The sequence below is a fragment of the Pipistrellus kuhlii genome, unplaced genomic scaffold, assembly GCF_014108245.1.
Source record: "Pipistrellus kuhlii isolate mPipKuh1 unplaced genomic scaffold, mPipKuh1.p scaffold_m20_p_9, whole genome shotgun sequence".
Lineage (NCBI taxonomy): Eukaryota > Metazoa > Chordata > Mammalia > Chiroptera > Vespertilionidae > Pipistrellus > Pipistrellus kuhlii.
The window spans coordinates 1,514,860-1,540,618 of NW_023425595.1; the positions used below are offsets into that span (position 1 = coordinate 1,514,860).

Genomic DNA, 25,759 nt, shown 5'->3' on the forward strand with positions numbered 1-25,759 from the left:
TGCAACTTCCTTTTGACCCAGTAATCCCACTCCTAGGACTATATCCCAAGAAAACAGAAACACCAGTCAGAAAGGATATATGCACCCCTATGCTCCTAGCAGCATAATTTACAATAGTTAAGATTTGGAAACAGTCTACGTGCCCATCAGCAGATGAGTAGATTAAAAAACCGTGGTACATCTACACAATGGAATACTACGCTGCTGTAAAAAGGAATTCTTACCATTTTCAACAGCAAATATGGAATTGGAGAGCATTATGCTAAGCGAAATAAGCGAGTCAGAGGAAGATAAATACACATCATCTCACTCATTTGTGGAATATAATTAACAACATAAACTGATGAACAAAAATAGAATCAGAGACAGAAGCATTGCACAGACTGTCTAACCCACATGTGTCAAACACAAGGCCCTCGGGCCAAATCTGTCCCGCCAGGCCTTGCAATGTGGCCCGCACCTCGCTGTCATCACTGCACTCCGCTGCGTTTCCATCACAATGACAGTTTATGACTGTTCAGTAAACCATTCGGCCCGCGATTTAGGCTGGATTTTAGATTTTGGCCCCTTCTCTGATTGAGTTCGACACCCCTAGTCTAACCTATGAGGGAAGATGGAGGTGGTGAGGAGGTAAGAGATCAACCAAAGGACTTGTATGCATGCATATCAGCATAACCAATGGAAACAGCAGTAGGGAGTGAGGGCATGTGCTGAGGGGGTGGGAATGGCTGGGAGAGGTCAATGAGAAAAAAAGGAGACTATTCTCATGTAATTACTTAAACAATAAATAATTTAAATTTTTAAAAAATGTTTAAATGGCTCAAATGTTAACAGTGATTACTTCTGGACTGTAGAATTTTTAAAATGCATTTCTTTAATTTCAAATATTCTCCAGTGTGCAATTATTTCTATTTTAAGCAAAACTGCTTTAAACACAACTCCTTTCTTCATCCAATTTAGAATCATAATGCTGGACTTGGCTATTAGCTGATAATGAAGAGCTGGAGAGAGTGTCTACCAAGTTGCAATTTGTTAATGTCAAAGCCAGGACTAGAAACAAGTTCTCCTACCTTGAAGTCTTCATACTTTGCTGACTAGAGGGAGCAAGCTTTTGTTGGGGCTCTTTTGTACCCATTGGTGTATCCAGGTTGCTGGCTTCTTTAGCTCAAACTCTGGAATATTTGAGGCAAAAAAGAGAACTTGTTATCACGCCAAGTAAAAGGAAACTTTGAGATATAATTCTCAAAATGTGGTTGTCTGACATTCTGCATTATAATTAATAGTGGTAAATGTTAAAAAATGATGATCCCAGCCAGCATTGCTCAGTTGTTGAGTGTTGACCTGAGAACCAGGAGGTCATGGTTCAATTCCTGGCTGCAGGCTCAATACCCAGTGTAGAGCATGTTGGAAGCGGCCGATCAATGATTCTCTCTCATCATTGATGTTTCTAGCTCTCTTTCCCTCTCCCTTCCTCTCTAAAATAAACAAAAATATATTTTAAAAATAAATTAAGATTACAATGGAAAGAGCCCTGGGAAAGGTAAAATACTAACAGGTTCACACAAAATTTATCAATTATGTATCAGATCCTTTCCAGAAAATAACTTTTAATTCCCTTCTTTTTTAGTATGCTCATTTTTATTTTCCCCCAGCACTTGGCCCCATCAAAAAATAAGAATGGCGGAAACCGGTTTGGATCAGTGGATAGCCTGCGAACTGAAAGGTCCCAGGTTTGATTCCAGTCAAGGGCATGTACCTTGGTTGCGGGCACATCCCCAGTAGGGGGTGAGCAAGAGGCAGCTGATTGGTTTCTCTTTTATCGATGTTTCTAACTCTCTATCCCTCTCTCTTCCTCTCTGTAAAAAAAATCAATAATATATATATTTTTTTCTTAAATATATTTTATTGATTTTCATTTGTTTTGGCAGCACTTGCTGACCCTCCCACACCCCACTAGCTCCCCAGTAAAGATCTAGGGAGCAGTTGCAAGATCAAGCTTAATTATGCTTAGAGGACTGTGCCCTCCAAGCTGGGACTTGTTTGTAACTTTGCCAGCAGGTCAGTCCGAGGCTTAAACCTATAACTGCTTCCTACAGATTACCACCTTACTAAAATTTTAAAAAATTCCTCAAAATTTTTACTTATCATTGGTTTACATTGCTAGAGAAACCAGAGGTGTTGGTTGGTTGTTTTGTTTGTTTATAATATTTTTAAAAGTATGTCTTGATTGAGGAAAAGGGAAAGGTTGAGAGAAACATTAATGAGAGAAAAGTGCCTCCTGCACACCCTGTACTGGGGAATGAGCCAGCAACTCGGGCATGTGCCTTGATCAGGAATTGAACTGGAGACCTCTTGGTGCATGGGTCAATGCCCAACCACTGAGACACACCAGCAGGCTATAACTTTTAAATTTAGAATTGCACCAGGACAGATTAGTGAAACATGAACTTTCTGTTCTGTTTTCTTCCTTTTGACTGGCTTAGAGAAATTTATTTATTTATTTTAAAAAATATTTTTTTTGCCGAAACCGGTTTGGCTCAGTGGTAGAGCGTCGATCTGCTGACTGAAAGGTCCCGGGTTCAATTCCGGTCAAGGGCATGTATGTTGGTTGCGGGCACATCCCCAGTAGGGAGTGTGCAAGAGGCAGCTGGTCGATGTTACTCTCTCATCGACGTTTCTAGCTCTCTCTCTCTCCCTTCCTCTCTGTAAAAAATCAATAAAATATAAAAAATAAAAAATAAAAAATATTTTTTATTGATTTCAGAAAGAGAGAGAGTTAGAAATATCAATGATGAGAAAGAATCATTGATTGGCTGCCTCCTGCACACCCCCTACTGGGGATCAAGCCTGCAACCTGGGAATTTGCCCTTGACCAGAATTGAACCCAGGACCCTTCAGTCCACAGGCCGACGCTGTATCCACTGAGTCAAACCATCTAGAAATTTAGATCAAGTGAAGTTTATACTAAGCATAATATTGATTTGCCATACTTATTTGAAACAACCAATAAGCATAATTTTAAAGCACTCTAAGTGGGAAAAATACCTGTAAAAATTACCACCTGGATACATACCACTGTTTTATAGTACAGAAAGAAAAAGGGCTGCAGACTGTGTAGCAATACACTGATTGATTAGAAAGGGATGGAAGAAATTTTCTTTCATGTCATAAACTGTTTGATTGTGATACTTGCTAGATAGAAATGAGAGAATTTTTTTGAGTTCCTTTTAATAGAGGTTCCTAACCATTCAATTTTAAAAAGTATGAAGCTGATATTTTTCAAAATCTCTGTATTTTGATAGGAATAATCAAGACATCTACTCTGTACCCAACACTACAGATACTGAGAGAAATCTGAAAGGTTAAAATATGCTTCTTGCCCTGGACCATTCTCCAGTCTTGTTAATCAAGATGTGTATGCTGAAATTAGGTAGCATCCATCTATACAAATAGTAAGGTACTTGATAAATGTCATCAATGGTCAGAAAAGAAATATATAATATCAAGGTAATCTGGAAATAAATGGACAGTAAAGAAGGCAGGATTTGAGTTAGGCCTCTGGTTACATATTGTAGAATGTGGTTAGGAAGAGAAGAGGAAATAATAGAGCATTTTAGGTGAGATAGACAAATATAGCACAAGCTGGTAAAAATTCTTTGATAGGTGGTAAAAGTTATCAAGATGGTCACTGAAGAAACCAACCTTATCAAAAGACCCAACATTGGTGTTTGTCAAGATTTGTTTTCAGATAAGATGAGCTTTTTTTTCTCCCAAGTAGTGAGGATGGACTTGTGTGTTCACTATTTATGTAACCTGGGACAGACTAAAGATAACAACAGGCCTAAAGCATGCTGGAAACTAATCCTACATAATATCTCTGAGCAGTAACCAACACAGTAATTTACAAAGGAAATTCCTTTAAGGGAAGTGAGGCCAGGTTTTATAACCACCAGGGGGAGAGAGCACATTAAAAAAGAAAAAAGAAAAAAAAAAGGGGCGAAACCATTAGCAATCTACTAAATACTAGAAAGAGCAATTGCCCACCAAACTCAGGCCCCTAGGATCACAGCTTCTTAGTATGCATTTTACTTCCAATAAGCTAAGTAATGAATTCCCACTTAAATACCATTCTGATTTATAACCTGCTTCCTCATTCCAAGAAGACATTTATATGTACAAAAGGTTTAAAATAATTGCAAAATACCCAAATTTAAAATAATGGGTAAATATCTAGCAGTTGTATTGTTCTCTTAGATCACTCATCCTTTCAGAGGTACCCCAACAATGAACCCCTGGATTCCCTGGTTTCAACTTGCCCTTAACAGCCCTCCCTCCCGGCTTTCCTGGCCTTCACTCCTTTTCCATAGCCAACTCTGTCCCCACCATCTGACCCAAGTTACTTAGGAGGCAGTGCCCGTAGCCTAGCCTGGGGCGCCAGCCCGAGGGCCAGCCAGATGCCCTTCTGATTGTGACCTCTAGACCTTGCTCTCCTGGGCCAGATAAAGATTTGTTCTTTACGCGGAGAGAATGTGTGAAAAACCAGATGCTCTTTTTAACCATGACATAATTTTAATAAGCACTTATGTTCCAGACCCAACTTCTAAAATGCGGAACATTAATTCGTGTAATCTTCATAAAAAAAAAAGAAACACAAACCAAACACCACGAAGCGGGTTCTAATACTACCGCCGCGTCGCAGGTGAGGACGCTGAGGCACAGCGAAGGGCTGAGCTCATCATCGAGGGAACGTGGTTCGCACCCGGCTGGGCAGAGCCTCGGGGACACTCCCCTCGCCTGCGCTGGGACGGTGCCCAGCGGCTGCGGGCTGCGGGCTGCGTGGGGCCCGCGGGGGAAGACTTTCTACTTGGCGTTGTCCTTGAGGGTGGCGCCCGCACCCTTCCCTGGAGCGCAGGGAGGCTGATTACACGCGGCCTTGGCAGGCACGTGACCTATGGGGCGGGCCAGTCCTCCGTCGGGGGGCGGGGCCTGGTGGGAGCCCCGCCCCGTCTCGGACCAATTAACTGGCAGCAGCGGGCTCCACTTCAAGGCACAGCGCGCTGCGGAGCGGGTGTCCCGGTAGCTACGATCATGGCCACGGTGCGGGAGAAGGCGGCGGCACTGAACCTGAACCTCTCCGCTCTCCCCAGCCCGGCGCAGAGGCCGCCCGGTAGGTGCTGAGGACTCTGTCCGGGGAGGGGGAGGCTCACCGGGCGGACAGGTGAGCTGAGGCTACTGTTCTCGCGCGGGATACACTTTCTGGATAAGAAATATTTCAATGAATACAGGTTTTGGACTTTTTTTTTTTTTTTTTTTTTTTTTTTTTTAATGGTTGCATGACATTAGGAAAGGCGCTGGTGAATTCTGCCACCAGGTTAATCATATCTTTGGGGGCATTTGTTTAGTATCTTGGTTTCTTTAAATGTCCAAATGAACGGAATCGGGTGATCAGTTACAAAATTCCGATTCTAGCATACCTATAACTCAGTAAATATAGTTAAGATAACACGTGGCTCCCCCCCCCCTCCTTTTTAGATAAGTTGCAACTTTCCCCCCTTTCTATAGCTGCAGGGTGGGGTGTTAGAGGAATTGGTTCCCTCCTGACAAAAAGCTTTTCATTTGTAAAAAGCTGACCAGGTGACAGTGGTCAGTGAATTGAGTTGGGTCAAATGAGTGCGTCTCAGTGGCCCCAGTCTTGTGTTTGACTTATAATTAGTAATATTCCTTTTAATCTTCAAAAGTTCATGACAAGTTGTATTAAGAACTGCTTTTCTTCTGTACTTTTCTAAGAATAATCATAATAATGACCTATCCCGGTCCAATTTAAAAGGATTCAGAAAAGCACATGATATCTACCTTCAGAATTTTTTCGTTTTACATTGTGAAGAGAAGGAAAATACTTTTCATCATTTTCATTCAAGAATTTAAAATCAAATGATACTGGAAACAGCCTAAAGATTTCTTTAGGCTCACTTTCTGAGTGAAAGAAAGCCCCAAATTTTACATAATTAAAAATATGGCACCCTATTTTCTCCAACAACTGAAATGCCAATTCTAAGCTTTGGGCTTTTGTGAACAGATTCTCAGATGGTGTAAGGGAATATGTGTTCAAAATTAAGTAGCTGACTTTCAGAAAGAAGAGCTGAACTTCTGCTTAGTGGATCTGAATCCAAGGGCAAGACCACTGTTCTCTGCACGCCAGGTGCAGTGGGCAGAAAGGGCCCACTCACCGCCTTTTCTCATTTGTTTTGCTTGCTACAGTCGCAACCTACCTGTTCGCATTTGTTAGCAACCTACCTCTTCCCCCCTAAGTTGCCTTGTCCCAGTCCCAGTAAGCACAGTAATAGGAGCCTCCTTTCCTGGTTCCTTGCCATTCCTTTTCTGTGTGCTCTGGCAAGCAGCTTTGCACGTTTGTTTCTCTACCGATTAATAACTCTGCCATACCTTAAAGGGGCTGTTACGACTAGGGACCTGATTTATGTAGAAAAGTCTGTATGTTAACTTTCAGTAAGTACTTCAAAAGATATTTGTCTTTTAATATAGACAAACAAGAAAGTGGTGTGTTATCCTGCTATCCCTTTATACTGTAACTTAATTCTTTGAATTCACCTGGTATCACTTTTCCAGGGAGCTCGAAGTACTTCCCATATGCTATCTCATTAATCTGTATGAATTAAAGCAGTGGCCAGTGCCTACTTTTGTTGATAGTTTTCTTAACATATTTTTAAATTGTCCTTATTAGTGGAGATTTATTTTACATACTGACCTGCTTGAAGCCTTCTTTTCTGAGGCAATCTCAGCCTTCTGCATGACAACTCTAATGCCATATAAGAGGAAAACAAACTTTGGACTCCCAAACCAATATGCAGTAAAAGTGTTGCAATACTGGAATCAGTGTACAGGAATTTTTCCCCACTCAGTCACAGCAGCCCAGTTTTAACACTCAGAACAGTTCTCTACCTTTATCTATTGTCAGGATTTGGTTAGTATCTAATAAATATAGTCCTTTTTCTTTGTCTTGACAAATTCTCTAAGTACAGTTTTAAAGCATCTTTTGGAAAAAAAAATCCTTAAATAAAATTCTCTTAAATCTTAAATGATTTAGAATTCTCATATTTTCTGATGAAGAGTTAAATTTGAGGGTGGAGACTGTGTCCTATTAGTTCAGAGAAAGGAAGAGGAAGAAAGATACTGTCACTTTTCTTTTTCCTTTGTGTGTGTGTGAGAAAATATTTTAAGTAGAGGATTTTTAGATGTCTTTTTACTTTTTGAATAAATATTAAAACTTTTAGAATAGACTTAGATTTACAAAAAGTTCCCATATGTCCTTCACTCAGTTTCCCTTATTATTTACATCTGACATTAGTATAGTATATAATATTTGTCATAATTAGTGAACCAATATTGATACATTATTATTAACTAAGCCCACACTTAGAAATCCTCAATTTTTGCTTACTGTCATTACATTGAGTCCATGTCTCATTAGGTTTTTCTAGATTGTGACAGTTTCCCCTTTATTTTCTGTTAAGTGCTGTGTACTGTGCTAGCCACTTTACATATATTGTTTCAAATGATCCTCACAGTTACTGAGAGGAATAGAATTAACTCTGTTTTGAAACAAAAAAAGTTGGATAGTTTGTCCCAAGATTGCATTATTTTAGTAAATGATGGAGCCAAGAATGGAACCCCAGTCTCTGGGATTCCAAAAGCCATGGTCGTATTTTATGTTTTATGTTCATAGAACCTAGCACTGTGCCTACTGCATTAACACAAGTTTCCAAATCTGAACCATATTTGATCAACCAAAAGTTTCTGAACTTTGGTACTACTGACATTTGCTTTGCTTTGGTGGCTGGCCTTCTGCATTATTGGATGGTGAGCAGCATCTCTGGACCCTCAACCCACTAGATGCCAGTAGCATCCCCCCTCCTCAGCTTGTGACACCATAATGTCTCTCAGACATTGTCAGATGTCTAATGGGGAGTAAAAACCCACTGTGAACCACTGTGTTAACCTTTCTTTAAAAAAGTTGGTAATAGTTGAAACCGGTTTGGCTCAGCCGTAGAGTGTTGGTCTGCGGACTGAAGGGTCCCAGGTTCGATTCCGGTCAAGGGCATGTACATTGGTTGCGGGCATATCCCCAACAGGGGGTGTGCAGGAGGCAGCTGGTCGATGTTTCTCTCTCTTCGATGTTTCTAGCTCTCTATCCCTCTTCCTTCCTCTCTATGGAAAATCAATAAAATATATATTAAAAAAATAAAAAAGTTGGTGGTAATTTACATGTATTGAATAACTACTGTATTACGTGAAGCACTCCATAAGACATTTAAATAATTTGAATCTCTGTAAACTATAAGGAAATTTGAAAGAAATAAAGCACCAGGTCACTATTCTTCAAATTTTGTGGAAACTGTCCTGGCCAGTTTTGCTCAATGGTTACAGTATTAGCCCTCAGACTGAAGGGTCTTGGATTGGATTCCCAGTCAAGGGCACATACCTCGGTTGCAGGGTGGTCCAGGCACGTGTGGGAGGCAGCCAATCCATGTGTTTCACCCCGTGCCCTCCCCCAACTCGCTCTTAAAAAAAAAAAGTCAATGGCCGAAACCGGTTTGGCTCAGTGGTAGAGCATCGGTCTGCAGACTGAAAGGTCCCAGGTTTGATTCCGGTCAAGGGCATGTACATTGGTTGCTTTCGGTTAAGGGCATGTACATTGGTTGCGGGCACATCCCCAGTAGGGGGTGTGCAAAAGGCAGCTGGTTGATGTTTCTCTCTCATCGACGTTTCTGGCTCTCTATCTCTCCCCTTCCTCTCTGTAAAAAATCAATAAAATATATTTTTAAAAAAAAGTGGAAAAAATACTTTCAGGTGAAGATTAAAAAGTAAAATTTTGTGGAAACTGCCTACCATGAGCTATCTGCATTTGGCGGGCGGTAAGGGGATAGTTTAATGCCTGAAAATGAAAATAAAATTATTACATGTTCATTTTTAGCATATTTTAGTAATTCTGTCTGTATGTTTATATTACATTGGGATCCAATTTTATTGGTTGATTTGAGAGAGAAACAAGCATTGATTTGTTCCACCTATTTTTGCATTTACTGGTTGCTTCCATTTTTTTAAACTAATTTTAGAGAGAGGAAGGAGGAGATAGATAAAGAGATAAACATTGATGTGAGAGAGATAAACAAGATGTGAAACCCCTAGCCAGTGATAGAGCATTGGCCCTCAAACTGAAGGGTCACAGGTTCGATTTTGATACCTTAGTTGCAGGCTCCATACTAGGCCCTGGTCAGGGCTGTGTGGCAACCAGTTTATGTTTCTCTCTCTCTCTCCCCTTCCCTTCTACTCTTTCTTAAAATCAATGGAGAAAATTTTTCCTCGGGTGAAGTTTAACAATAACAACAAAAGAGATGTCTGTCCCCACCCCCCTGCCCCCACACTCAAACCAACTGAACCACATTGGCCAGGACTTCTTTTTTAAATTTTTTTTTATTGTTGACACTATTGTAGATCTCCCACTTCCACCCAGCCCCCATGCCCCCTCCCTTAGCCCTCACCATACTATTTTCTGTGTCCTTGGGCTATGCACATATGTTCTTTAGCTAGTCCTTCACCTTCCTTTATCCAGTCCCCTCTGACATCTGTCAGTCTGTTCATGTATTCATTGGTTGCTTCTTATATGTGTCCCAAGAAGGATTGAACCTGCGACCTTGGCATATCAGAACAATGCTCTAACCCAACTGAGCTACCTGGCCAGGGCCATGGGATCCAATTTTATAATATGTATTTTGATCTAAGGAATTAACATAAACTCACTATTTCAATTATTATGTAAGTATTTTAGTCCTTAAATAGGTTTTGCTAGCAGGACCACAGTTAATGCTGACTGCACAGATCATAGTTGATGTTTATTATCCCCTTGTAACTCTTGAGTAAATGTAATTTCCTGACATGTCTGCCTTATGACTTGATTTTTAGGAACTATTATAGTAATAGCTTGATTATTTAGTGTGCATTTTTAGAAGTGAAGATGGTTATCTGTTGTATTACAAATATATATCAGAGTTCAATATCAGAAGCTTAACTTTTTTATTATTGGTAATTCTTTTTTGTAAACTTCAAATACATATAAGGGCAGGTCTTTGCTTTTGAAAAATGGCTATTGTTTTCAAGCAAATAAAAGTGAGACTGATTAAAAAATGAATACTAACTAGATTTATTTAGTGCTTAAAAACGTGTGTGGTATGTTACAGATCTGATTTAAAACAATTTCTGAGCCTCTTGGGAGGCCACCTTCCATAAAGCTTTTTATCTGATAGGGTAAATTTTTTTGTATGCTTCATTTCTTACTATGTTGTATTTGGAGTTCAATATCTGTATCTAAATGGAGAGGTATAATTTCAGTCTCTAAAATCGTATAATCAGCAGTTTAGATCTGAAGCCAGCATTAAACATAGCATTCAACTCTTATAGCACTAAATGAAGAAACCAACCAAGAGGTAAACCTTTTACTCAGGGTCATCGCAGCTGGTCTGCAGACTCTTTGAATCTCTGATAATGATAATTTTAGAACACATTTGACCATACATAAATAAGGAAACATCAGGATGTAAACAGTAGTGGTTTGGCTCAGTGGGTTGAGCATCAGCCTACAGCCTGAAGGGTCCCAGGTTTGATTCAAGTCAAGGGCACATGCCTGGGTTGTGGGCTCGATCCCCAGTGGGAGATATGCAGGAGGCAGCTAATCAATGATTCTCTCTCATCATTGTCGTTTCTATCGCTCTCTCCCTCTCCCTAGTTCTCTAAAATCAATAAAAATATATTTTAAAAAAAGATGTAAGCAGTATAAATTTTAAAGAATTTTCCAGCCGAAACCGGTTTGGCTCAGTGGTAGAGCGTCGGTCTGAGGACTGAAAGGTCCCAGGTTTGATTCCGGTCAAGGGCATGTGCATTGGTTGCGGGCACATCCCCGGTAGGGGGTGTGCAGGAGGCAGCTGGTCAGTGTTTCTCTCTCATTGACCTTTCTAGCTCTCTATCCCTCTCTCCTCCTCTCTGTAAAAAATCAATAAATATATTAAAAAAATAATAATAATAATTTTCCAGCTCACATACACATGAGGTTTGGGGATAAACTAAAGCTTCTATTCTGGTTGCTGGGCTTACAAAGCATTCATTGTATACTTCTGACTTCTTGAATTCTGTTTAGAAATCACAATAATTCATCTTACTGTACATGGCCTGCTATATCAATGTTCAATTCAGCTATTAGATGGTGATAAATAAGAAGATTTAAAATAGCATGTTGGGGAATCTGTGTTCAACTGGTGAAGTCAGCATTAAAAAAACAGGTTACCCTGGTGTGAGTTTTGGCACATTTACTTGTTAAATCCAGGATATATTGTGTATTAAAGTATCTGTAGGGACATGAGCTAGTTTGGGTCTCTATGGGTGGCAATGCTTGAGGGGAACTATATCTCATTGTGCAAAGGTTGGGAATTAATGGCCAGTGAGAACAGAGGGGACTTGAAAGGGCTGAAATGTATTATGCCTAGAGGACTCTGAAAAGATTGTGTGGCTCACAGGTGCCTACTATCCTGCTCTAACCTGTTCTTTAATCTTTTATACTGTGTTATCCAACCTGCAAAACTTCCTGATTCCCCATATTTAAGCAGCAAGTTAATATAAGGAAATTTATTACTTACTTCCTAATTCCCTTGTGCAGATTAGCCTTTTCCACGTCATTGAGGCTGTGTATCCCCTACCTCTCACCCACTTCAATTGTCTTATTGATCTCAAATTAATAAGTGACTCAGCCTTATCTTTTAGCTCAGCTGACTTATGTGTTTCATCATTAACATTATCACTAAACCAGAAGTCTGTTTCACTGGTATTTAAAAGGCAATCTGATCTCTACAAGATTGAATCTGGCTTATTTTCCATTTCTGTCTTACCCCTGCGTACTGTGGATAGGGCATATTATAGAATTTATAATATCCTGCCTTATTTTAGGAGTGCTAACTACTAAGTGTTTTTAAATAACTTAGTTAAGGGTTCACAAATCTCAAAGTTGTATGTTTTGTTTCTCCTGTTCTTCTTTAAAAAATATTTTATTGATTTTTACAGAGAGGAAGGGAGAGGGATAGAGGGCTAGAAACATCCATGAGAGATAAACATCAATAAGCTGCCTCCCGCACACCCCCCACTGGGGATGTGCCCTTGACTGGAATAGAACCTGGGACCCTTCAGTCTGCAGGCCAACGCTGTTTCCACTGAGCCAAACCAGTTAGGGCTCTCCTGTTCTTAATGGCTCACTTTCACTTAATCCAATTCTTCAATGAACTTAATGCTAAAACTACCTGGTGGCTTACTTTTTATTGAATTCATTGGGGCCCTAGCCAGTTTAGCTCAGTGGATAGAGCATCAGCTTGTGGACTGAAGGGTTCCTGGTTCAATTCTGGTCAGGGGCACATGCCCAGGTTGTAGGCTCATGAAGGAGCCAGCCAATCAATGATTCTCTCTCATCACTGACGTTTCTATCCCCCCCTCTCCCTCTCTGAAATAAATAAAAAATATATTAAAAAATATAGAAATATTTTTAAAAAGAATTTATTGGGGTCACATTGATTGGTGGCTTGTTTTAATATATTTATATTTAAGTATTAGGGAAATTAGTATATATTTACTACCTATAAAACTGAGGACAAGTTTGTTTAATTCACTAAGCCTTAATTACCTCAGAATAGGATTGTTAATAACTATTTCAGAAAAGTTTATCAGTATTAAATGAGAGAAGGCAGAGCTTGCCATATTGTAAATACTTAACATTAGCTATTAATAATACAATGAAGATATGAAGAAGACTAGAAAGCAGACATTAAGTTCATTGAAATCTTCACTATAATCTCTAGTACTTTAGGAAGTTAAGCATAGTAATGGCTAATACTCTTTCCGTTTAGTCATTGTGGCTAGAAACAGTAAAGCTGCTCCTGAGTCCTGGATACCATGAATGATCTGGACATATTTTGAGATTCCATCAAATGCCTGATTCTGGCTCTTTTCAGTAGAGACTAAATACTGTACCAGCATTAAATCTGCTCAGAATTCACATTGTCAGAAAGGTGTTTCCTGATGTCCATCTAAAATAACATTTTCTTCTTAACCTAGCTTTAGTTTTCTTCTTAACATTGATCTAACATATTTGTATTGTCTGTATCTTCCCATAAAGTATATGTCTGTGAGAACAGGGACCTTATTTTGTTCACTGTTGTATCCTAGTACATAGGACAGTGTTTAGCATATAGTAGGCATTACATTTTTAAATGAATTATTACTAATAGTTTCATATTTCAATAAGAAGCTGACCTTATAATTGTTCCTTTTAATAACTTTAGAAATTGCCACTTTTTGCTTAAGGATTGCTTAGACCTTATCATAAATAAATAAGATTAATCTGTGATTTTTTTTTTTTTCCATTGCAGGTTTCAGTGTGGCCCAGAAACCATTTGGAGCCACATATGTATGGAGTAGCATTATAAACACTCTTCAAACACAAGTGGAGGTGAAAAAACGAAGGCACCATTTAAAAAGACACAATGACTGCTTTGTTGGTTCAGAAGCTGTTGATGTCATTTTTTCTCACCTAATTCAGAATAAATATTTCGGTGATGTAGATATTCCTCGGGCCAAAGTAGTAAGAGTGTGTCAAGCACTTATGGACTACAAAGTATTTGAAGCAGTTCCAACCAAAGTCTTTAGAAAAGACAAAAAACCTACGTTTGAAGATAGTAGCTGCAGCCTTTATAGATTCACAACAATACCCAAAGAAGACAGTCAATTTGGCAAAGAGAATAAACTACATTCATCTTCTAGGTTAGTATATAATATAAGGTTAGCATGGGCATACTGGAAGTATTTTGTCTACTTTTTAAAAAGATGCTGACTGGCTTTATGTTTCCTTTGAATTAGTAAATTAGGCTAAAATTTAGGTCTGTGGATAAATTTGATCAAGTATAGAGTGAACTTTTTATTTTTTGCTATCTCTTAGAATTCTTGTTTGTTTCTGCTAAATATAAAATATGAACTATCAGACTGATTTTTCTGCTTCAAGTTACAATTATAGTGTAAAAAATGTTAGAGAGTTTATCCACAAAATAGTATGAGAACAGAGAAGGTGAAGGCAGGAAGGCAGGGTATTATTAGATTCCACAAAATGGTAGATGTGAAGTATGAAAGGCATGTGGGAGCCAGAATACACAGGTTTCATATGATATATTAAGGAGTTTATTACTGCTCATGCAGTTTTATGAAGCCACAGAAAGATTTTAAGCAGAATGAGATTGCATCCTGGCAGCTGTACGGTCAGTCTAATGGGGAGAGCTATTTGGAATCCATTGCGATATTGCCGTCTACAGATGAGGGTGAAGCACACGGCCATGGTGAAGATGAGGGAGGCATTTAAAGGGAGACTGTAGGACAGAACTGTAAAACCCAGTGACTGAAATGAATGTAGGTGTTAAGTACATAATGAACTGAATTATTTGTTATAAAAAACACACACCACCTTTTCCTTTTATTCCCCTCACTTGAACCATGCAGAGTTCATTAAAGGTCTTATAGTTCAGAGCTGACACAAGTTTAATGTATTGACTTTCAAATATTTTAAAACTATATATTTAAAACATAATAAAATTTACCACTATATGTGGGAAGGAAATATGAGGATAAGGTAGGCCAAGTCAACATTTTCCAGATGCAGGTCCACATGCTTTATCTGAAACCTCTGGGGACCTGACTGATTCAAGAATTTGGAATTTAAGCCAAAACCGGTTTGGCTCAGTGGATAGAGCATCGGTCTGCGGACTGAAAGGTCCCAGGTTCGATTCCGGCCAAGGGCATGTACTTTGGTTGTGGGCACATCCCCGGTTGGGGGTGTGCAGAAGGCAGCTGATCGATGTTTCTCTCTCATCGATGTTTCTAACTCTCTATCCCTCTACCTTCCTCTCTGTAAAAGATCAATAAAATATATTTAAAAAAAAAAAAAAAAAGAATTTGGAATTTAAAATAAATAAATAAATAAATAAATAATAATTTGGAATTTAGGAGATTTTAGAAAGATATTTTGTATATATATATACCCTGTTTCCCTGAAAATAAGACAGTGTCTTATATTAATTTTTGCTCCCAAAGATGCACTAGGTCTTATTTTCAGGGGATGTCTTATTTTTCCATGAAGAATACGGTACACATTTATTGTTAAATGAAAATAAAGGAAATTTATTACCTTTATACAGTACGGTAGTACGGTAGTTGTCAACACAAAACAGACAAACTGAATCCTACAGTATCAAGAATTTACTCATTTATTCAATGACAATCATGTCATCATCTTCTGGAACATCATCATAACAATCCAATTCCTGTATTTCCTGGTGAATTTCTTGTGACCCCATTTCTTTCAGAATCAGTGGACCAAATCTCTCATGTTTAGCAATAGCATTCTGAGACAGAGCCTAGGGGGTGCCTTATTTTCAGGGGGATGCCTTATACTTCATTCAGAAGGAAACCTGTAAGTAGGTCTTATTTTCGGAGAATGTCTTATTTTTGGAGAAACACGGTATTAGATAACACCTCTAAAAGGATCTTTATGATTAAAGATCTTTTTAGAGGTGTTATCTAATATATATGTACAAAATACCTTTCCAAAAAACACTAAACTTATTAGTCTTTTTGCAGTAAACAAAACATTCATACTAACTGGATAAATAAAAAACTATGATAGTCTCAAAACAAGTTTTGTCACCATATGAGTTCTGAATAAACTTTAGATTTTTTTCCAAGCTTTTTGGGTTTCAGAATTGTGGATAAAGGATTGTATTAATAGATCTGTATTTGGAAAATGATTAGCACTGTCTACCAAACAATGCCCCAGAAATAGAGACAACTGATAAAAAAATCTATATAATAAAAACCCAGTGGTCAAAATGCAGTAACGACCAAAGACTGGTCACCAGGAAGCTGCGTGCGCAGTGACACGCAGGTGTGGGGGGCTGCAAGTATGGCGAGGTGCACGCAGGTGGGTGGGGCTGTGCGATTTCGTGCACTGGGCTTCTAATTAAGCATAATGAAGTTTGTTTTAAAATTCAGACTAACATTTTAGTCACTGAATTACTTAAATCTAATGTTCAAAGAATTTAGAGTAGGTATATTTAGGCCTAATAAAAAAGGTGGGATGTTTTTTTCTGCTCTTAGAATTTTCATGTATTGTGTTTTTACTCAAATACATAAACTTTCTGGAAACTCTTGGCTCTCGAATACTAAAATATTTCTGTGGGCTTACTAATAAACATTAATTTATTAAATAAATTCATTTTAGGTATACAGATGCATTATTTAAATCATCTGATATCAGATCAGCAAGTTTAGAGGACCTATGGGAAAATCTGAGTTTAAAGCCTGCTAACTCCCCTCGTGTAAATATCTCTGCAGCTTTGTCTCCACAAGGTAAGCTAAAGATGATGCAAGGAAGAAGCAGAAGGCTAATTTCAAATAAAGTTATTTAAAAATATTTCAATCTTAACCTTTTTTAGAATTTAAATATTCACAGCACAAAGAAAGAGTGCACTGTGTATTAAAACTGTTTATATTAAGTTTTAACAGAGGTCTATTATCTTTAACAAATAGATCAGTGTTGCAATTCTTGAACACTGACTTTTGTCCTGTCAGCTGGCAGAGGTTCAAATCTGAAATGTTTTGCATGCAGATTTTTATTCAGAATATGCTCTCAGATATTTATTTCCCTAAGATTTTATTAGATTAAGTAAAAACTTTAAAATTCCATTAAAATAGTAACAGAATTCTTATATTCTTCCTTTTCTGTGGCAATGGAATATAATTTCATGACTGATTTCCACCTTCCCCCCACCATCCTTGTGGTGGAAACCTTGAGTGAAATAATCTGCAGTCAAGAGTTTCAAACGAGTTTTCAGATTGAATGAACCATTCTTTCTTTCAAAGTCCTTATTAACATGCTTTATGACTTGATTTCTTATCTCTGCCATATTGCTTTTTATAGTACAAGAATGAAAAGAATTCCTGTTGTCCAAAGTCTGTTCTCCTACACTTTAAACAAATCTTGAATTGTTTTCAGAAATCACTTGATAAGGTTGACTATTTCTCTCTCTCTCCCCCCTCCCCCTCTCTCTCTCATTAGCTTAGACCTACCTAGACAAATACTAGACAAATATCATGGTGAATATTTAGTAACTATTGTTACTTTTCGGCCTGTCATTTTTTCCTGTGTAGTTATTAATGAAGTTTGGCAAGAAGAAACAATTGCACGTCTACTGCAACTTGTAGACCTTCCACTTCTTGAATCCTTACTCAAACAGCAAGAGGTTGTACCTAAAGTTTCTCAACCTAAGAGGCAGCCTGACTTGGTCAACAATAGTAACTACCTGGATCGAGGGATTCTCAAGGCTTATGGTGACTCTCAGTATGTGAAAATACATATAATAATTTGAGTGTGCTTGTAGGTTGGTTATAGATCATTATTTTAAGATAATATTTTGAATTCTTCTGTCCATGAAATCAGATATGCATAGTCAGTTGAAATTATCAGTATTTGGGAAAGTAAAGAACAAAATCACTGTGGTCAAAATTAGAAAGATTTATATTTCATTATTTTTCATATTCATTTTTGTTTCACATATAACTTACTTGTATATCAAGTGAAGAAAATGATTATGCTCCATCTTCTTAGTAGGTCCGTTTGGTGTCTTAGGGGTGTCCAGTTTTCAAAGAAACCTGGAAAAAAATTAACAGATTTGGAAAATTCTTAGAATTATCTGACCATAGATGCTTAAAATTTTTTAAAATTTATTGATTGATTTTGGAGAGAGAGGAAGAGAGAGAGAGGAGAGAGAGACATTGACTTGTTGTTCCACTTATTTATGCATTCATTGGTTGTTTCTTTTTTTAAAAAAATATATTTTATTGATTTTGTACAGAGAGGAAGGGAGAGAGATAGAGTTAGAAACATCGATGAGAGAGTCATCGATCAGCCGCCTCTTGCACACCCCCTACTGGGGATATGCCCGCACATTGGTTGTTTCTTTTTAAAAAAAATATATTTTATTGATTTTGTACAGAGAGGAAGGGAGAGAGATAGAGAATTAGAAACATCAATGAGAGAGAGTCATCAATCAGCTGCTTCTTGCACACCCCCTACTGGGGATATGCCCGCAACCAAGGTACATGCCCTTGACCAGAATTGAACCCGGGACCCTTCAGTCCCCAAGCCGATGCTCTATCCATTGAGCCAAACCGGTTTCAGCCATTGGTTGTTTCTTATATGCCCTGATCAGGAATCATACCGCAACCTTGGTGTATTGGGACAATGCTCTAACCAACTGAGGTACCTAGCCAGGGCTCTACATGTGCTTTTATATGCCTCTAGAACACCTGTTAAATACATATTTTTAAATTAACTAGTTTTGTTAAATAAATATAATGAAAGTAACTCTTGTTCTCACCTCTACCATTCTTCTGAATATAAATCTTAAGGTTTAAAGGCTTAAATTAACTTCAAGTTAAGGAAATTATGATTTTTCCCCTTAAAACAGAGCGCTATAACTTTGATGCTTCTCTCCTAAATATAATTATTAAAGGTTAAAATCTTGTATTTTAAGCTCATTTAATTTTTAACAATTTTGCCTTAGCAGATAGTGTTCCAGCATAGTTAGAAAGATGGAAATGTTAGACAGAAATACAACTTAACATGTTTAGTATTTCACCAGATCTACATTCCAGTGAACTATTAATAAACAAATAGTTGAAGGTCAAAAGCTAACTTAAATCCTTATATGTAAAAATTAATCCCAACTTACTAGTTATTGAACTCCGCATGTATAATGGGAACTTATTCTATGGGAATTTAAATTACATTTCTACAATCGGAATGTAGAAAACATTATGTGAAAACATTATGACCTTAAATACAGAATCAGTAATTGTGCTAGAAGTAAACTTAAAAGATTATCTTGCTGCTTCTTATTATAAACTTGATGAAACTGATGCCCAGGGAGGTGAAGTGACCTGCCCATGATAATGCACCTGGGTGGTAGATATAGTTGTTCTGAGTCTAGTATATGAATATTTTTAAACTATATAAATTAACAAATCAAGTATTAAAAGTTATGTCTTGAAATACAGCCTTTTTCTGAAGTTACTCAGCTGGTATTTTATTAGAAATGGTAATTAATATTTTATTATTCTGAAACCCTACCTTATCTTCCTCTATTCTCTCTTAGCCAAAGTGAGAGATGACATCATATATAGAGCTCTGAAGTAAGGAACATTATATTAGAAAAATAGTGGTCTAGGAATCAGATCTGGGACCTAGTCCTGCCTGGGACTTTGAGCAAGTAACTTAAGAGTTTCTGTGCCTCTACTGTAAATGTAAAGAATAGAGTTTGAATTTCGATGTCCTTTTTCAGCTCTATATTGTCCTGGATAGCTTCCATTTTCACTTTTTAAAAAGGTAAGAAGATATATAATAAGCCGAACTTTTTATCTGTGATACATGACCTCACTGTATATTAAAAAGAATTACACTTATCTTTACCTAAGGGTGTAGAAGTTTATCCTGCTGGCAAACTTGAAATAGCTAGTAAATTGGCCGGCGTATAAGACGACCCCCTAATTTTACAGTTAAAACATAGGTTTAGGCCTATATTCGCTGTATAAGACTACCCCCCACTTCAAAGAAAAAACTTACTTTGCCGTCAAGATCTGCAGGTAATTTTTGTGCAATTTTGGTCTTTTGCCCCCGATTTTTGGTTGACTTTTTTTCGTTTCAAAAGTCGTCTTATATGCCGGAAAATACGGTACTTTTTGCTTTTTAAAAGCGTTCTTTTTTCCCCCCATAGGGAAGATGAGTGGCTCTCTGCAGCAACTGACTGCTTGGAATACCTTCCAGACCAGATGGTGGTGGACATAAGCAGAAACTTTCCTGAGCAACCAGATAGAATAGACTTAGTGAAAGGACTTCTGTTTAATGCCATTGGCAAATATTACAGTAGTAGGGAACCTCTGTTAAATCACCTATGTGATGTTCATAATGGAATTGCAGAGCTCTTAGGTAAGTAAGAATCTTACTGGATACTAGAATTTTATTGGAAGAAACAAGGACAAAAAATTGTCCTCAAAATTAATCGGAATGATACAATGTCAAGCTAGGTGTGGATCTGGATTGTATGTTTATTTCAAAACATCTAGGGATCATTTGGAAAGAGGCTTTGATAAGTTCTGAAGTGACCTACAACTTCTAGTAGCCACAGAAGGCCACTCTCATTTGCTGGAAGTTCATTAAGCACAGAGTAGCAGTTCTCTTCTTTAGAAAGGAACACAAGTACCACCATTATTCTCCTTCAGTCTCTTCAAAATGGGACTCCTGCTTTGTCCCTCTACCAATAATATACCAGGCTATTTTTCTCAGGTAGGGTTGGGTACATCAATACTGTACCTATAGTGTGCCCTCAAAATGTATTGAATTGATGAAAAACAGGCTGGGAACTTATATACAAAGCCTAAACTTAGATTTAACATTCTAAGAATAACATATGACAAGGATTTAGAATATTAGTTGCCAATTTGAGAATTGGCTCCCTTGATGGTATTGGCCATTCATTATAATTCCTAGTCTTTTCGTCTTGTTTTTTGCTTTTGGAAATTATTTTGAATATGTTTACTGTTTAGCTTAAGCTTTACCTTGAATATTGTTCCCTTTAATGTAGTCATATTTGGTCAAAATTAAAAGCACTTTTCTTTTGGCTAAAGTGAATGGGAAGACTGAAATAGCATTAGAAGCTACTCAGCTCTTTCTAAAGCTTCTGGATTCCCAGAGCAGAGAAGAGTTTAGAAGACTTCTGTATTTCATGGCTGTTGCAGCACATCCTTCTGAATTTAAATTACAGGAAGAAGTAAGTCTTTTGTCTAAATGTTCATTCTATTTGGTATCCTTAATACTTATAGGACCCTATCATCAGCATGCTGAAATAGGATAATCGTTATTAATATTTAACATTTTATATTGAATTTTTAAATATATGCCATTAGGTATGTTGTTTTATTTTTATAGAGTGACAACCGAATGGTCGTGAAAAGGATATTCTCAAAAGCTGTTGTTGACAATAAAAATTTATCTAAAGGCAAAACTGATCTTCTGGTACTCTTTTTAATGGATCATCAAAAAGATGTCTTTAAGGTAAAACTCTGAAAGCAGTTCATTTGAGCTTATGTAATAGGTCATTAGATTAATGCATCTGAATAATGTCCAATGTCTTTTCCTCCTCCTCTTCTTTCTTCTTCTTCCTCCTCCTCCTTCTTCCTCCTCTTCTTCCTCCTCCTCCTTCTTTCTCCTTCTTCTTCCTCCTACTCCATCTTCCTTCCTTCCTCCTCTTCCTCCTCTCCTCTCCTCTCCTCTCCTCTCCTCCCTCCCTCCCTCCCTCCCTCCCTCCCTCCCTCCCTCCCTTCCTTCCTTCCTTCCTTTCTTTTAAAGATCCCTGGAACTCTACATAAAATTGTCAGTGTTAAGCTCATGGCCATTCAGAAGGGAGGAGATCCAAACACAGGCACAGGTAATCTGAGAAATATTATTTTCATGATCTTCCAAAGATAAATTCTTACTATTTACTTGAAAGTGTTTTATTGTAAGTTATTGTACCTAATTTCAATTAAACTTTAAACAACTTCCTCAGACTTAGCAAAGAGCTTCCTTATAACTCAAATGCAGATTGACCAGGGTTAGAAAGTTGGCAGTGCTTAGCATCTTCTGTGCATTTTACAAAATGGGAACTAAATATAAAAATATTGCTTGATTTTTATAGTTAAATCTAAAGACTAGATTAATTAACTAAACTTTTTACTTTTAATATTTAAGGATATACTTTTTGTGAGAGGATTGATCAAAGTGATTATTCGGACCATACACAGAAGACAACCAAGGATGAGCTATTGAATTTATTAAAAACTATTGATAAGGATCCAAAACTGCCTGCCAAAGAGAAGAAAAAATTGCTAGGTCAGTTCTATAAGTGTCATCCAGACATCTTTATTGAGTATTTTGGAGACTGAATTTCTAATGTCTGTATATAACTTGTGTATTTTAAGAATTACGTATCCTAAAAGACCCAATCACATTTGTAATTTTGAATGTTCTTCTAAATATTAAACTGTGCTTAATAAAACCTTTTTGTATAACCTTTTGTGTCTGAAACTGAGTTATTAGATGGTATATTGCTGTTAAGTATTAACCCTCTTACGTGAGATGATTTATAATTCTTGTGTATAAAACTTTCTAAAACATAAGCATTTAAATGATATGACATTATAGTGTTTACATAAGAAAGTATTAAACAGTAAGAATGTCCATAATTACAAGTTAACAGGAGTGTGGTTTGTACCTTGAGGTACTTCTTAAAAATATAAAATTTGATGAATTTACGAATTAACATAGACTGTAGATAAATTAGAAATTTAATTTCCCTAATGCTTTTGAAAACTTCATCTTTTATAGCTTATTGTGGAAAATTTTAAACATATATAAAAAATGGGGAGAATAGAATACTGAATTCCCACATACTTACCCAGTTTCAACAACTCTCAGCTCATGGTCAATCTTGTATCACCTATACTCCATTCCTTGGTCCCACCCCAGCAAATTTCAGACATCATATCACTTTATAAACTAGAGGCTTGGTGCACAGGTTCGTGCACTGGAGGGGTCCCTCAGCCTGACCTGCACCCTTTTGCAATCCAGGATCCCTTGGAGGATGTTAGACTATCAGTTTTTGGGCCTATCCCTGCAGGCCAGGCTGAGGGACCCCACCAGTGCACAAATCTGTGCATTGGGCCTCTAGTATGCATATAAGATCTTTGGTTAATCTCTTCCTGCCCTCTCCCCTTCCCACTGAGATTCATCAGACTGTTCCATGTTTCCATGCCTGTGTGTTGAGCATCTGCCCCCTGGTGGTCAGTGCACATCATAGCTACTGGTTGAATGGTTGCTTAGGCTTTTACATATATATATATATATATTGTATGTATAAGATTTCAGTATGTTTGGCTAAAAGATAAGGTCATTAAATATAATCACACAGATCCATGATTCCTTAATATCAACTGTGCAGTCAGTGTTCACATTTTCTGATCTTACATGATTTTGAGTTTATTGGAATAGGGATCCAAATAAGGTCCATAACTGCAATTGGTTAATGTGCTTGTTAAATCTCTTTAATCTATAGGTTCTTTTCTTTATTCTCTTCTTCTTCTTCTTCTTCTTCTTCTTCTTCTTCTTCTTCTTCTTCTTCTCCTCCTCCTCCTCCTCCTCCTCCTCCTCCTCCTATTTTTTAAAAATATATTTTATTGATTTTTTTTACAGAGAGGAAGAGAGAGGGATAGAGTTAGAAACACCGATGAGAGAGAATCATCATGCCTCTTGCACACCTCCTACTGGGGATGTGCCCGCAACCAACGTACATGCCCTTGACTGGAATCGAACCTGAGACCTTTCAGTCCGCAGGCCGATGCTCTATCCACTGAGCCATGGGGAGTGGGGGGGGGGCCTGGAAGGCAGGGAGGGAGCAAGTGGGTGCACGAGGCAAGCAATCGATGTCTGTTTTTCCCTCGTGCACTCTAAGAAATCAATGCAAAAATGTCCTCGGGTGATTAAAAAACTATGAGAAAACAAAGAAAAGAGAGAAAGCAGTCTAGGATAGGGGAGTGAGATAGCCTGCCGCAGGAAGCGGGATGGGAGGAGAGAGCTCTTGTATGACTCGAGATAGAGCAGTAGTGATCTCTAGAGCTGCCGCTTTCTCCTCCCAAACTCTATGTGCAGCGAGCCTTGCAGTTAACTCCCTTTACCCCGAGGTAATTTGTTTCCAGTCCTTGTAGCCAAAACTGAAACACGAGTCAGTATGTTTTTAAAATATAAAGGAAACGATTCAAAATATATCAAAAGGTTACAAGGTGAAGTAAGTCAAATCTACCAAAAGGTTTTGGTAGAGTACCACTGTCCTCTCCACGTGAAAATTGTTTATATTAATCCAAGGCAGGTAGAGGGAGGGGGTAGGTCTCGCTAGGGAGATTATTCTAGTCTGGCTGCATCTTGCAATCACCTGGGAAGCTTAAGGATTCTTGCCTGGCACACCATCCCTCTTTGTCCCCCTTCCCAGCCCCCCAGTTTTGGGTGATAGCTTTATCTGCCCCCAGAAGGTGTGGAGGTGTGGTCAGGGTTGAGAAGCCCCAATCTAGAGACTCCACGGTACAACAGTCTGGACTCAGAAGTGAAAACGGAATGTTTTCTTTGTGAATCTTAGTTCCAGTTAGTTGAGTATCTTAAGGTATTTTCCCCCTGAAGCGAGCCCTGGTCTGAGGATGTGGGTGTCTTTAGAGGAAAACAATGTGCTAGTTGGTGAATGGCTTGAGGGAGTTAGTTGTATGTGCACTCTCAGCCTTCACTACTTTCGGGTTAACTACCCTTTACGAAGTAGTGCTTGAAAGCACCAATGCCACTCCCTCTTGTTTAATTGTAGTTCTTTTTTATTTTATTTTAAAATATATTTTATTGATTTTTTTTTTTTTTGAGAGGGAGATGGATAGAGAGAAACATTGATGAGAAAAAAACATCCATCAGCTGCCTACTGCACACCTCCTGCTGGGGGTGTGCCCGCAACCACGGTACACGCCTTTGACTGGAATCGAACCTGGGGCCCCTCTGTCCGCAGGCGGACGCTCTATCCACTGAGCCAAACCGGCCAGGGATATTCTCGTTCATAAGCTACAGGCAGAAGACAATTGTTCAAACAACTTCACGTTGTTTAAAGCATACACGATTTAGTGTTCAGTCTTAAAAGTATTTTTTTTTCAAATGAACCCAGTGAGAAGTCACGCACCTATTTTTTTTAAATTTATTTTTTTACTTTTTAACACAATAAACGATTTCTCTTCGTGTGCGCTACTTTACAGCTACCGGCTGAGGAAAGAGTGGCTTCCACGGAACAGCCTCGAGACAGTCTCGAGGAGGAGGAGGCTGCACAGCGGCCCTGTCCGAACGCGGTCGCTTCCCGTTCTCGAACCCGGACGGACGCCGGCTCCGAGGGCTCCCCAGGACGTTCCCTGAGCCTCAGGGAACCCTCCAGGGAACCGTCTGTGCGCCCCACGCCTTCCGTCTTTTCAGGGCTCAAGTCTCACTCTTCCTATCCACAAAGTGTAGCAGCCACTTAAAACCTCAGAGATGACCCCAGAACCAAGCCTTGTCTGTGCCATTAACGTGAGGCCTGGCTACCCCGGGGGTCGGCATGACTTTTTTTTTTTAACAGCCAACATGAGGGGAGGGGAGGGAATATACGACGTGCAACTACCACATCTGAGGTAATATTTACATTTGAAAACCTGGACCGGGAAGCTCTGAAGGCATTGCGGCTGGGCCACCTGCCCTTCACTTGCCTGAAGCCGCACCTCCTCTACCTCGCGGTCCTCTCCCGCCGCCCGCTCTGCCGCTCGCATCCCTGAGGCGGAGACCCGGCCTCAGCGCCGGTCCCTCGGCCGGTGGCGCCGCCTCCGCTCTTAGCCACGCCCCTACGCCACACGTGGCCCCGCCCCTGCTCTGCGCCACGCCCCCGCTTCTCCGTACGCAAACATGGCGCCGCCCTGCTCGGAGCCACGCCCCCTACCTTTCCGTACAGAACATGGCGCCTCCCCC

At 38.7% G+C, this 25,759-nt stretch overlaps 1 protein-coding gene and 1 long non-coding RNA gene across 3 annotated transcripts; one reads left to right on the forward strand and one right to left on the reverse strand.

Annotated features, from left to right (window-relative positions):
• Window positions 1-862: 862 nt before the first annotated feature.
• LOC118713635 lies at window positions 863-25,663 on the reverse strand. The gene is made up of 3 exons (XR_004986340.2): window positions 25,440-25,663; window positions 17,716-17,802; window positions 863-1,172 (listed from the first exon to the last, which is right to left on the reverse strand). It is a non-coding gene; the product is annotated as an uncharacterized LOC118713635 (long non-coding RNA).
• Window positions 5,014-22,257, forward strand: DEPDC7 (DEP domain containing 7). Of its 2 annotated transcripts, none has more exons than XM_036428409.2 (9): window positions 5,014-5,167; window positions 13,479-13,869; window positions 16,373-16,500; window positions 17,302-17,491; window positions 19,926-20,137; window positions 20,836-20,978; window positions 21,137-21,262; window positions 21,557-21,635; window positions 21,938-22,257. In XM_036428409.2, the coding sequence occupies exons 1-9, from the start codon at window positions 5,089-5,091 to the stop codon at window positions 22,129-22,131; spliced, it is 1,542 nt and encodes a 513-aa protein (XP_036284302.1). In that variant the 5' UTR covers window positions 5,014-5,088; the 3' UTR covers window positions 22,132-22,257. The 2 variants fall into 2 exon arrangements, with proteins under 2 accessions (XP_036284302.1, XP_045433379.1); XM_045577423.1 differs by lacking the exon at window positions 5,014-5,167 and adding an exon at window positions 5,261-5,285.
• Window positions 25,664-25,759: the final 96 nt, after the last annotated feature.